At 35.4% G+C, this 13,883-nt stretch overlaps 1 protein-coding gene across 1 annotated transcript in view; it reads left to right on the top strand.

Annotated features, from left to right (window-relative positions):
• The window catches only part of SPATA17 (spermatogenesis associated 17), a 127,956-nt gene that overhangs the window by 18,052 nt on the left and 96,021 nt on the right, over positions 1-13,883 (top strand). The window contains exon 4 of the mRNA XM_069459665.1: positions 2,687-2,737. Within this exon, the coding sequence (XP_069315766.1) occupies positions 2,687-2,737 (51 nt within the window). The remainder of the gene's footprint in view (positions 1-2,686; positions 2,738-13,883) is intronic.

Below are 13,883 nucleotides of genomic sequence, written 5' to 3'. Positions count from 1 at the left end.
CATGGTGGGAGGGTCACTTGAGGCTAGGAGTTCAACACCAGCCTGGGCAACATAGCAATACCCCGTCTCTACAAAAAATAAAAACATTAACTGAGCATGGTGGTGCATGCCTGTAGTCCCCGCTACTAGGGAGGCTGAGGTAGGAGCATCGCTTGAGCCCAGGAGTTCAAGGCTACCGTGAATTATGATTGTGCCACTGCACTCTCGCCTGGGTGACAGAGCGAGATACCATATCTAAAAACAAAAACAAAAAAAAATCAGTCACTAATTTTAAAACTAAGAGATAAACATGGTTGCTTCTATAGGCATTTTTATTTCTCTTCATTAGATGAATACATGTTTCTTCTTTACATGAGAAAATGCCCAACTCTGGATATTTTTCTTTATGGGACTTCCAAATCATTTATAAGATAAGGCAACATTCTTCACCTTTTCATGTCAAAGCAGAGAACTGATACATATGTATTATTTTCTTTTAGGGTCTTATATTTTAAATAAACACCAAAGGCAGAACAACTTAAGACTGAGTTACCAATATAAAATTTTGTTAATATATTTTCATCATAATTATGAAATGAATTTAGATTTGGTTTCCCTGCTTTTTAAAGATTATAGTTACTGGGAGAAAGAATATAATTGGCTTTTAATTCTTTCTTTTATGGAAAAAGAAGGGTTGTTTTAAAAATGGTTACTAAGGATTTTCCCCCAGCTCCTGGTAATCTTTATTCTACTTTCTGTTGCTGCAAATTCAACTATTCTAGTTACCTCATATAATTGGAATCATACAATATCTGCATCACGTATTTTTTTTCAGTACTTTTGTAAGCATCTGGTGTAGAGAATTGAGAATAAATATAGTATTAATTAGTGGTTCACTTGAGAATGATATGTGAGGATCAAAGTGCTTTCCTACCTCTTAACTACAGAATTCAGAATTCTTAGACTCAAAAGCTGTATCTCTCTTCCCTGTTAGTTCATAATAAAATTGAGCCCTTTATACTTTTTGGAATTTCACTTATAGTTAAATTACATACTTTTAGCCACAAAATGTGTAACTGTTGGCATCACTGATAATCCTTTCATACTATCAGCTATGTCCCAAGCACCTTAAATTCTTTATTTCATTTTAATCCTCACAACTCGATGAAGCATGTAATGCCCTATCTAGTAAGAATAGAAATCAAGACTAAGAGACTTTAAGTAATTTGTCCAAGGCCACACAGCTGCTAAAAACAAAGTTAGGACTTGAACTCAGGTTTGCGGCTCAAAAGCTCACATGCACCCTCTACTGTTACCTAAACAATGGTATGATTAAAATAAGAAACATCTTTTTCTGAACCAACACTTTTTGGAGTATATAATTTCCAATGTATCTGTTTCTGTAAAAGTTTTTAATGGCAATGTTTGCTTCAATTTGACAATACAATATTAAAGGAAATACTGTAAATCACCTCAAACACCAAGAATTATGCCTTGCTTGCTATAACGAAGAAAGAGAATTTAAAATGAAGTAAAATCATTGTGTTCATTGGTAAATAACATATTGCAGCCAACTGTTTCTTAATTGCTCAAACTGTTGATAAATAATCCAGCCCTGCTGCTTTCCACAGATAATTTGCTTTGGATCAGACCAGGCAATTCAAACAACGCTAATCACAGTGAAACCCCTTTGTATGAATTCCTGTTTGTCAGGGGGAAGAATACCCCTTTATAAAGGGTTAAGGCACTTTTCTCTGATTTTTGCCTGAAACATGACACCTCTTACCTGGCCTCAATTTATATTCCTTGAATGAATTTTGGTTGAATAAAAATGGATACAGTTGTATATCATGTTGAAAAAGTATGTATTTCATTGCTCTACCCTTTATTGTACTGGCATGAATTATGTCAATTTTATATTTTTAATTAACAGATAGAACAGATGTGGAAGATTTATCAAAAGCAATATTTTCATTGAAATAAGCTATATTGCTAAATGATTTGCTATAAGAGATTTGTGTGTTAATAGATAAATGTGTCTTTACCAGAAAGAAACCAACACTTTAGGAAGTCTTCACTGTATCAAGGGATTTGCTGTAACATGATATCATTGTATTTATGATTTTATGGTGTTAAAATGAATATTAAATGAAACAAAATTCCCAGGGATTACTCAGGAGGCAGCTAAGTACATAGCATTTTGCATAGATGGTTGGAAGGCACAATTTTGCTCCATCACTGCATCCGTACCCTTGAACGATTTCGACTGAAGACAGCATTTCTTTGAATTTTTCATTAAACCAGACGTCTTGAAATATGAATTCCTTTTATGTTTCTGTGAGTTTTGGCTAAAAGAACCCCAGTGAATAAATCATACAATACTATATGTCACCAGCACTTGTGAATATTTCTGCTTTGTTATTCTATTCTCAGTAGAGCACCATTGATTATCAAACTCAGCGGAGAGCATTTTATGATCATATATCTCCATTAGCTCCTAGTTTGACTACCATAGATTTTTCTGGTTAAGCTTGCATTATGTATTAGGAAGCCTATCTCTTCAATACAAAGTTTGATTTCATTTTTCTAAGCCTAGAACTCTTATTATGTATTATGTATAAAGATTCTTATCTTTTATATGTAAAAATAGGCTACATTGTCTTTGTGTAACTGAAATGTATGCCATCTTTTTTTTCTTGATTCACAGGTAGCATATTATACTATGAAGATGAATCTCTACAATGCAATGGCTGTCAGGGTAAATATTTCTTTACTTGTTAAACAAATGAAAAGTCAATTGTGCCCTGAATTCACTTTTAATAAAATGAGCAAAGCAGAGTAATGCAAATTTGATTGATATGCTAATGGTAAAGAGAGAAAAGACTATGTAGTTAAAAAGTTAGTTATGCTAAATAATCTTGGCAGTATTAAAAATTAGAGTAAAATGTAAAACATGTAATTATAAATGCTTATGTTTTAGAATGTTAAATATCTCTGAGCCATAACTAGAGAAAGACTTAAATATTAATGAAGCAATGTATTAGTTTCCATATGTCGTACAGAATATATTGTGATAAATAGACGAACACGGTTCTGGAATATAAGATTCCTGCCCAATACAAATCAATTAGAAATTATTCGTATGATTTAACAGTAATGAAGTCAGTTTCCAGCTTAAAAGTTTCATTTCTATCATTTCTGTTCTCATTTTTTATGTGTTATTTTTCTAATAGAAAGCTGAATTTAGCAGTTATGGGGCTTGAGCTTGGTTTCTGCACAGATTTGGGGAATGGGGAAAATAAAAAGATTATTTCTTTTGTTTCAGACAATAAGGTAATAGCTTAATTGCTAAGCTATTATAAATGGAGGCATTGCTTAAATGAATTTCACTAATGTCCCTAACACCTATGTTGCCTTATTCTCTTTCATTAATCTGTTACTTCTTCTGCAATACTAGATTTTATTTTGGGTGAGACACAGTAGTAAAACACTTTCTGAAAGTCCTGTGTTGAACCACGGTGGGCAAATTAACATTATTTTAACTGTATATATTGTTTTTGAAAAGGGTGCTTTCCTCTACAGGTGTGAGTATGCTGGTAGTCTATCTAGCTCAGCGGCAGTTTGCAGTATCTGTCTGCCTCCCTGCTCTCCTGGAGTTTGAGGAAAAAAAAAAAAAAAGAGGAAGAAATAGGACTTCTTGATTCTCCTGAGTTAGAGGCAGATACTCCAGCTAAAATGGGCTATTTGCCATTCTCAGTAATATTCGTATAGGAAAACAACTTGATTTTCCTCTTTATTGGAAATGCTTTAGTCTGGGAATTTAAGAGACCTTGATTCTCTGTATGGCTCTGCCATAGACTTAACCTTTCAGTCTAAAACATCATTAGAGATTCTTTTCTGCTTACTTCATGTCAGATGTGTCTCCCAAGTAGAGTATTTGATGACTAAGAACCTAAAGCATTTAATGACCAAACATTTAGATATCTCCACAGATCATCGGTGGAGATGATAGAGGAAGATCTTTCCTGTCTTCTGTGCTATTAGGGAGAAGCATAGAAGACAGGGTTAGAAAAATGCATATTTTTGTTTATTATTTAGCCTTAATTCTTTATATTGAGTTTGATCTGGCTTGAATCATTAAGGTTCCCTTTACCTAGAGTAGGCATATCTAAGAAACTCACATGACTATAGGTCCTTTGGAAGGCAGTGTTTTTTTTTTTTACTTGTTCTTTTTTTTTTTTTTTTTTTTTTTTTTTGAGACAGAGTCTCACTCTGTTGCCCAGGCTAGAGTGAGTGCCGTGGCGTTAGCCTAGCTCACAGCAACCTCAAACTCCTGAGCTCAAGCGATCCTCCTGTCTCAGCCTCCCGAGTAGCTGGGACTACAGGCATGCACCACCATGCCCAGCTAATTTTTTCTATATATATTTTTAGCTGTCCAAATAATTTCTTTCTATTTTTAGTAGAGATGGGGTCTCACTCTTGCTCAGGCTGGTCTCGAACTCCTGAGCTCAAAGGATCCGCCCACCTCGGCCTCCCAGAGTGCTAGGATTACAGGCGTGAGCCACCTCGCCCGGCCTTTACTTGTTCTAATGTCATACTAAAAGCTCTGTTGCTTAATAGCATCATCCAATGTCAACTTGTCTTTAATTACATTGTCAATGGACAATGTTGAACTTTACCTGAGTCCTGTGATCTTAGAAAACAGCAAAGGTTAGGAAAAAAAATCCCCCCACCTTTTTGTGTTTTGGAAACAGCTTACTGCACAAAGCTACCTCCACTTCCATATATGAATTAGGGAAGATACACAGGGATACCCTACTTGTTTACCTATGATAAGGTCGGACACATCTCCAAATTCCCATTCTTTACCTCACAAATGATTGGCTGAACTGCCCGTCCTCATTGATCAACTGGAACAAAATGTTTGGTAACCAAACTGATTTAGCATCCTCCCTCCTCCAGGTCCCTGAACTCTGGCCAGCACATGGCATCTCTTTAATACCCCCTGCTGAGAACAGACTGGCTTAAGGGTAAAACGTTGTCTGATCTGCTATTCAATCACGCCACCCTTTCATTCCACTTCTCCACATCAGATTCTTTCTAGCCTTGTTTACACCTTCCTATAAAAGAAAAACTCTTTACTTAACTCTTGACATGCTTGTAAATCGTATGGTCAAAGTGTTTTCCCTATTGCAGTAGTCCTCCTCTGCTTATTGCCACGGTCACGCTTCCCCTTCCGCTTGCAATAATCCTTTCAAATAAAGTCTGTCCTTACTAAGCCAGGATTCTTGTTTTGTTTTGTTTTTTTCTTTTGATGTAACATTCTGGGAGAAAAGAGTTGGGGTGGGATTGCAGTGGGGCTTAGAGGGGAGGGAAGACTTGAGCTTTACCTAGAGGTTGGAATGACCCATTAAAGACACTCAAGAATTTCTGTGAGCCTATGTGAAGTATGTAAAGATTACTGTGGGGAATTTATAATAAGAAACATTTCTCTAACAAAGAAGTTCAAAGTCTTCCTTCGTTTAGATGAGTTAACTTGGTAATAAGACTAGGTACTTGATGTTCCTAAGTGGAGGAATCGGGAATGAGGCTTACCTGTATAAAGGCCACAAGTGATTCCCGAACAAAGATTAGTTTTTAGCATTGGTTGATCACAGTGACCAGTGACCAGAACTGAGTTTATTTATAAGTGGATTTTGACAAATTTATTGGTCAGTGGATTTTTGCAAGATGGTGCTCTTAAAATTTTGCTTTCCGTAGGACCGACTGGCTAAAGACACCAGTGTGGTCCACATGGCTTTGTGTTGTACACATCTGAAAATTACAACCCTAATTAGATACCAATACCTGAAGTTTTATTATATTTCTATTAACTACAACTCTTCTTTTTCAGTTAATAAGCTATCAAGTAATTTTGTTCAAAATAACTACCCTATAAATGATATATACATGGGTGGCAAGTGTTCAGGAGGAAGAACCTCTAAAGGTAATAGATTACTACCAAAAATCTATATGGCCAATATTATTTAGATAGATATATATGTACCCAATCATAAATAGGACCTTCATATACAATACATAAGAAAAAGTTTTGTCTTAATTTGCCTCGTGAACAGAGCCAATGGAAAGTTAGTATATTTGGCTGTTGATTGCTACCATGACAACTAAATTATGTTCAATTGTCAAAGAGGATAGTGGAGCATTTCTGAAAAGAGGGAAGTTTTACAAATTTATTTATAGCCTCTCCATCCCAAAATAGATGTCACTCTTTTGTAATGAAGAACAAATTATATGTATGTGATTTTCTTTTATGTAATAGATATTAATATCCTGATTTGCTGCATTTATTTTTTAAAGGGTCACCTTTTCTCTAAAGACTTTATGATCTCCCTAGCCCTGTAGAATTCATCACTCTCTCTTTTTATATCCCTATTTTACCATCAACATACTTCTGTTATAGAACCTGTAACATTTTATTATCTTTACTAATTTACATGCCTGTCTCCACCCCCCACACACTGTAAGTCCTTTGAGGCCTGGATCCTGTCTTCTTCATCTTTGTCTTCAATGCTTGGCTTATAGTAGGTGGTTAAATAAATATCCCTGAATAAGCCAATACTGGTCCATTCTTTTCTAAACAAGGAGTAAAAAATGTCCTTTGCTTTAAATACTTTTTTCTCTAAGTCCCTAAGTGCCCTTGGTGGAAATTATTTAAGCCTTTGCTGGGGGATCATTAAGCCTTATTTGATTAGCTGACTAGGCTCTGTGCCTTGGATAAACTGGATGTGGTCAGATAACATTTGGTTAGTGCAGTTCATACGCGAATGGAAGACTTCATGAGATTTAGGATTTTGCTGAAGTATCATAACAAACACAGGTTTGGAGGAGGTTTTCTGTGATATAAGCTGCTGTCAGAACCCACAGTATGCCTTTACAAAACCCCTGCTGCTGATTTGCTGCTAGGCCAGTGACAGTCAATTAATACAGCAATAAATTGCTCAGTAAATTTTTATCTTAGCTCCTGGAGCCCTATTCCTCCTGTTTCTCTGTGTGTCACTTTATTTCCTTTACAGTCTTCAATTTGACTTTACTCCAGATGAGGATTCTGCTTTTTTGCCAGCACCTTGGCCACTCCATTGTGGATCCCGTTTAAATTTGGCCCCCAACTTTTATTTTCAGTTCTCTCTCTTTGAACAGGTTTTAGTATCTTATACAGATGTCATCAGCTGATTCAGTTGCTCAACTCATTTCTCTCCCTGTCCCATCTAGATATACAATTGTATGTCTTCTCACAGCCCGGCATTACTGACCGTCCACTTTCCATGTTAGTGAGAATATAGGTAAACACTTGGGTGTCCGTTACCTCAGGCCCACCAAATACTTGGATTAGAGAGTCAGCTTCCGAACTATACTGTAAAGATGAGGGCAAGAATTACTTTTTGAGTGGAAAGCTCTCTTAAAAATATCCCCAGGTATCAAAAAAATTCAGTTTAATGGATTTTTTTTTTTTTTTATCCGTCCTAAGGTGTATTACTTATCCCTTTTCCCTAGCACCTTGGTTCATGGTTCTTACTATTCAGTGTTTTCTCTTGCTTATGGCTTTTGCTTACTGGCTGACCCCATCCAGGACGAAGTGTTTCCTATGGAATTACACATATCTTATACTTAATCCTTAACATTTGTAGGGGGAAAAATAACACAAGACCAACACTAAATGCATGTGAAAGATTATATACATTTAGCCTCAGCCTCGTTGCTGAGGTCTCCATTTCCCCAATGGAATGACTCCAGATTCTGAAACTTATTACCTAGAATGCATAGATATAGCTGGCAAATTCCTGAATGTACCTCAATCAAACTGACTGCCATTGAGGAAACAAAGATTAAAAAAAGGGCACGGCCCAGATTCTGAACTTAGACTGAGAAGAAGCCATGAGGTGCTACCTGGCCAGACTTAGGTGGTTCTGTTTCTTTGGTTCTCCCTCTCCCTGAAGACCTCTTATTTTATTTGTCCCCTTTCTAGATCAATTCTCCTTTGATTGGGATATGTTGAAGTTTGTTGAGGAGGAGGTTGGAGTCTAGATTAGCAAAGTTTCAAAAGCAAAATTACGGTGTGTGAGAGTGTGGGAGAAAAGTTAGTCTTATTTTTCTCACCATGGGATACAAAATTCAGTCTTCAACTGAATGCTCTGCATTTCTCCTAAAACATTGTTCTTTGTTTATTTCTTTAACAAAGTTTAAGCTTGGGTTAATCAATGAAAAAGGCAAATTGCTAGTCTGTCCACTTCAGCTTTGTTTAGGCCTGTTTCATATTGTTGTCTGTGTTGTAACTCATACTTTTGACAGCATTTCTGATATGTAAAGTTGGTTTTCTTATAGTATCTTATAAAGAGTTCAACTGCAGTAAACTATTGTGGGTGTTAAATTTTGGGGGGAAAAAATGATGTCTGAGACTAGACAAGAAAAAGATTGCCATAGTACATATTCCCAAATCTTGGTAAGTCAGAACCACTGGTAAATAATAATAATAAGAGTTAGCAATTGTATAGCAGTTACTATTCTCTAAGCACCATTCTAAGAATTTTAAATATTTAACTCTTCTCTGTAATCATCATAACCAGTTCGTTGAGGTAGGTGTTATTATGATTACAATTTAAAAGATGAGGTAGCTGGGCATGGTGGCTCATGCCTGTAATCCCAGTGCTTTAGGAGGCTGAGGTAGGAGGATCGCTTGAGTCCCGGAGTTTGGGACTACCCTGGGCAATATAGTGAGACCCCATCTCTACAAAAAATAAACAAAATAGCAGGACATGGTGGCAGGCACCTGTAGTCCCAGCTACTTGGGAGGCTCAGGCAGGAGGATCCTTTGAGCCTAGGAGTTCAAGGTTGCAGTGAGCTATGATCACGCCACTGCACTCCAGCCTGGGCAACAGAGTGAGACCTTGTCTCTAAAAAAATAAGCAAAAATTTAAAAAATTAAAAAAAATAAAAGGACAAGAAAAGGGAATCACAGAAAGGTATCTTGCCCTAGGTCATGCAGCTAGTAAGTGACAGTGTTAAGAATTGAACCCAGGAGGTCTGGTACCCACAGTCCTGTCAATTCTGGTCACTTGGGGTCTTGCCTTTGCTTCTAAGCTTCTCCTTTTCTCAAAATATGAATGAGAGCAGCTCTATGAACCCTAGACTGAGCCCTTAGGGGAATTTTATAACCCATACCCTGTTTTCTTAGAAAACTAACAGCATGGCCCTAAGAATTAATGAGCATCCTAATTGGTAGTGCATTTCAACCAGGAATTCTAAATTAAATGATAAGAAGTAAATTGAGGTATTCCAATTCAGTGTCATGTGCTTCCCTTCATAGGCAGAATTAGATGGCTTGGGATGAACAACATACCAGCTAAACGAATATTCAGGTTGTGGCCTTATTCCTATTGCCAGCATCAGGATTTGTCATCCATCATAAGCCTAGATGAAATAGCCTTCTTGCTACAATTTTAAATGGATTTTTGTGTAAGATATAACAAATGATAACAAAAAAGATCTGTCATTTCTTTCCTGTTTGAAGTCCAAAGTGCAGATCATATAGATTTTTGTAATTCGAAAGTCGGTTGCATTTGCACTTCCCCCATTCCCATTTTGGGCCCTGAAACATTAATGCAAAAGAAGAGAGGACTCTTGGTTAAAACTTTACAAGCCCCCACAAAATTGTTGCAAGGATTGATATCTTCAACTGCTGTTCCCTCTTTTCTAAATTAACTTTTAGAATATACTGGTCTTCAGTAAACCAAACATAATGGGGATAAATAATTTGGCACAGACTCTGGAAGTTAACAAAGGTAAACTCTATAGGAAATATGCGTTGTTCCTTGTAATGCCATTGAAAAGCCTCCATTGTGTCACCTCATACATCTTGAGTCCTTGTTTGCTTGTCTATCAGAGGACAACTGGAGCAATATCACATGAATGCAAATTTGAAGAAATACTAGTGTACAGCATCTTGGAAATCTCTCTTATAAAATATATTCCATCATACGTTTTTATCTCAGTTTCAAAGTTCTATGAGGAATGGAAAAAATAATAATCAAAAGCTTACAGAATTTTAAACAACTACAGATGTAATTGTTTCAAGTAGAATTCCTTTTACCCTGGAATCCTTGTACATGTTATTGATCAATCACATATACTTACTTAGTGAAATTTTGCCAGAATCTAGAGAGTTTCAACTGATTTTTTGAATTATTACACTTATTTTAAATGATTTAACTTGATTTTAGTGCTCTACAACATTTTAGTTCAGACTGAAATGCTCACATTAAGGAAATTAAAAACTGTTGTAACAAGAAGAACACTAGATTAAAGATCACTAAGCAACAAATTTGGAAAATAACGTAACTTTATTGACTCATTTTCTCTTAGAGCTCTGGATCTATATGAGAAAAATTTTAACTTACAAAAATTAATGTAACTTGAAATATCAAACAACCATCTTCTTTTATGTCCCACTTATGTCCAAAATTATAAAAAAGTATGAGAAAAGATTATATAGTGGCTTTATTTAAAAATGATTACATATGTGTCAAATATATAAAGATTCATCTCTATCTCCTAAGCTACTTATAATACCATCAAGTAAGCATTTATGCTTAGAACAAGGACCCCAATATTTTGTAAATAGAGATAGATAGGTAAATGAATTCAGGAAAAATATGCTGAAGGATTCTTATATATTGGACATGGTTTGGGGAATGCAGAATGAATAACACACAGTCTTATCACGCAGAAAAAAAAACGTATCCCAAAATGTCAGCCTAGGGGGAAAGAAGAGAAGGGACCATCTAGACAACCCCAAACTTTTACCCGAAGATGGAAAGGTATTGAAATGTTCCATCACCATGCAAAAGAATATTTCTTCTCTCCTCCTCCTACTTCTGGTACCAATATCATTATAAAATGATTAAATGTATTTGTAGAGAAAGAAACTATAAAGTCAGGTAGAGTAGGGAAATGGCATATTAAAGAGAAGAAACTAATATAGAATAAGGAACCAGAATCTTCTGCCAAAAATATCTAGTTAAGATTTTCACATGTGTATACTATATATAAAACTATATTTTCATATATAATATTCATATATATTTTCAATATATAAATATATATAGTTTTGACAGGACGATGCAGTGATATTTAGAATGAAAACTTGGGTTATATTACTGTTTTTTAAACTCCCTATCTTTGAAAATTTACTAACCCCACTTTTCTGTGCTCTCTGTATAGTCTTTTAGAATGTTGAGCATTCAAATAAGTAAAAGTATAATTTTGAATAACTGAGTTCTACTTCTATGCTCTCATATACATTTAGAGCATTATTACTGGGTGGGTTGTAATCAATGAATTTGTTTTCCATGCCTTCATTTTTATTTTAAGAGAGAAGATATTTTTTTCTCTCTTTTAGTGGCATTAGGTTACTATCAGATTTTCAGGCATAAAAGTAAACCCAATAGAGGGAAAATTTTTTCTATGAGCAGATGGCTTTTGATATATCAAGGTTTTGCCATTTGTTTTAGTGCTTAAAATAAACATTATTTATAAGACCACTTACATTTTGATGTTACTTAATGAGGAATATGCATCATTGATTTGACTAGCTTAAGAGGTCATTTAGAACTTGCCCGTTAACAAGCTGTAAGCTGCTGAGCACACAATGACTTTGTTTAAAATTATCTATTCAGAGCTGATCAATGACAATAATTGTTTTATACCAATCACTTTTGAAAGTTGCTAATTACTTTGAAGGACATGAATACAAGTCATTTTTCTTTTTTTCTTTTTTTTTGGAAGTTGGAACCTATTCACCTTGAAATTAAGAAGAAATGCTATCAAAATGTATCTTGTCACCTGAAAGTACTTATTTTGTAAAATAAATAAATAAATAAGTTTATTTACTAGTACTGGAATAGCAACAGAAAATTTAGGCAAAATTCAAGATTTCATTTGTTCCTATAATAGGAAGTATAGAATCTCAACTATACATTGTGTCCTTTTATATCAATTAGCTATTGGTTAAACTGGGCTCCCTATAATGTAAGAAAATACTATCTTTTAAATTAAATCTCTCTCTACCCATTATATATGTAAGATGTTTTAGTGAAAAGAACATGGGCTTTACAGTCAGACAGACCTGGGTTTGTATCCTGACGTTGCCATTTATTCTTTTACTGGTTATGTGACCTTGAGCAAATTACTTAACCTCAGGTTTTTCATTTTTAACATGGAGATCATGCCCCATTCACAAGGATATTGTAAGAATTAAAGTAGTTAGCATAATACCTGGCACATTCATGGAGCACAATAAATTTTAGATCCTTCATTTCACTGATGGCAGCTACTTCACCCACTCAAAATGGTCACTTTCTTCCAGCTCTTTTTACCCACACATCTCTAACAAAGCCAATTAAAGATTGATTGATTATATTTTAGTGTGGATGAGTTTTAATTTGTTACCTTAATCATCACTTACTTATTATGTCCTTTAATACCCAATTGTGAATAAAAGGATTTGTCTCAGAAAGGAATTTTAGCCTGCCATTGGATAGATGTCTAGGGTGTTAGGGTACCAGAATCTTTCCTGAGAGCATCCCAATTATAGCCTCGCTGGGTGTGGTTGGTGCTGTTTGCAGCAGTTGCTGGGTTTGAAGAGGGAAGAAGCCCATGTCAATGGATTTATTTTTTATTTTTTATTTTTTTATTTTTTATTTCAGCATATTACATGGGTACAAATGTTTAGGTTACATATATTGCCTTTACCTCACATGAGTCAGAGCTTCAAGCCTGTCCATCCTCCAGATGGTGTGCACCACACCCATTAAGTGTGACTATACCCATCCCCTCCTCCCCCCTCCTACCCGCCAGACACCCGATGAATGTTACTACTATATGTACACATAGGTGTTGATCAATTTAATAACAATTTGATGGTTAATACATGTGGTGCTTGTTTTTCCATTCTTGTGATACTTCACTTAGTAGAATGGGCTCCAGCTGTATACAGGATGATACAAGAAGTGCTAGATCACCATTGTTTTTTGTGGCTGAGTACAACTCCATGGTATACATATATCACATTTTATTAATCCACTCACATATTGATGGGCACTTGGGTTGTTTCCACATCTTTGCAATTGTGAATTGTGTTGCTATAAAAATTCTAGTGCAGATGTCTTTTTTATAGAATGTCTTTTTTTTCTTTGGGTAGAAGCCCAGTAATGGGATTGCTGGATCAAATGGTAGTTCTATGTGTAGCTCTTTGAGGTATCTCCATATTACTTTCTATAGAGGTTATACTACTTTGTAGTCCCACCAGCAGTGTATGAGTATTCCTATCTCTCTGCATCCACACCAACATTTATTGTTTTGGGACTTTTTGATAAAGGCCATTCTCACTGGAGTTAAATGATATCTCATTGTGGTTTTGATTTGCATTTCCCTGATGACTGGAGATGTTGAGCATTTTTTCAAAGTCTGTTGGCCATCAGTCTATCTTCTTTTGAAAAGTTCCTATTCATGCACTTTGCCCACTTTTTGATAGGGTTGTTTGATTATTTTCTTGCTGATTTTCCTGAGTTCTATATAGATTCTAGTTATCAGCCCTTTATCAGATGTGTAGCATACAAATATTTTCTCTCGTTCTGTAGGTTGTCTGTTTGCTCTTGTGATAGTTTCCTTGGCTGTGCAGAAGCTTTTTAATTTGATCAGGTCCCATTTATTTATTTTTGTTGTTGCTGTGATTGCCTTTGGGGTCTTCATAAATTCGTTGCCTAGGCCAATGTCTGTAAGAGTTTCTACAACATTTTCTTCTAGAATTCTTATCATTTCATGCTTTAGGTTTAAGTCTGTTATCCACGATG

Source organism: Eulemur rufifrons, chromosome 27 (genome assembly GCF_041146395.1).
Source record: "Eulemur rufifrons isolate Redbay chromosome 27, OSU_ERuf_1, whole genome shotgun sequence".
NCBI lineage: Eukaryota > Metazoa > Chordata > Mammalia > Primates > Lemuridae > Eulemur > Eulemur rufifrons.
This window is presented reverse-complemented; position numbering and strand designations above follow the sequence as displayed.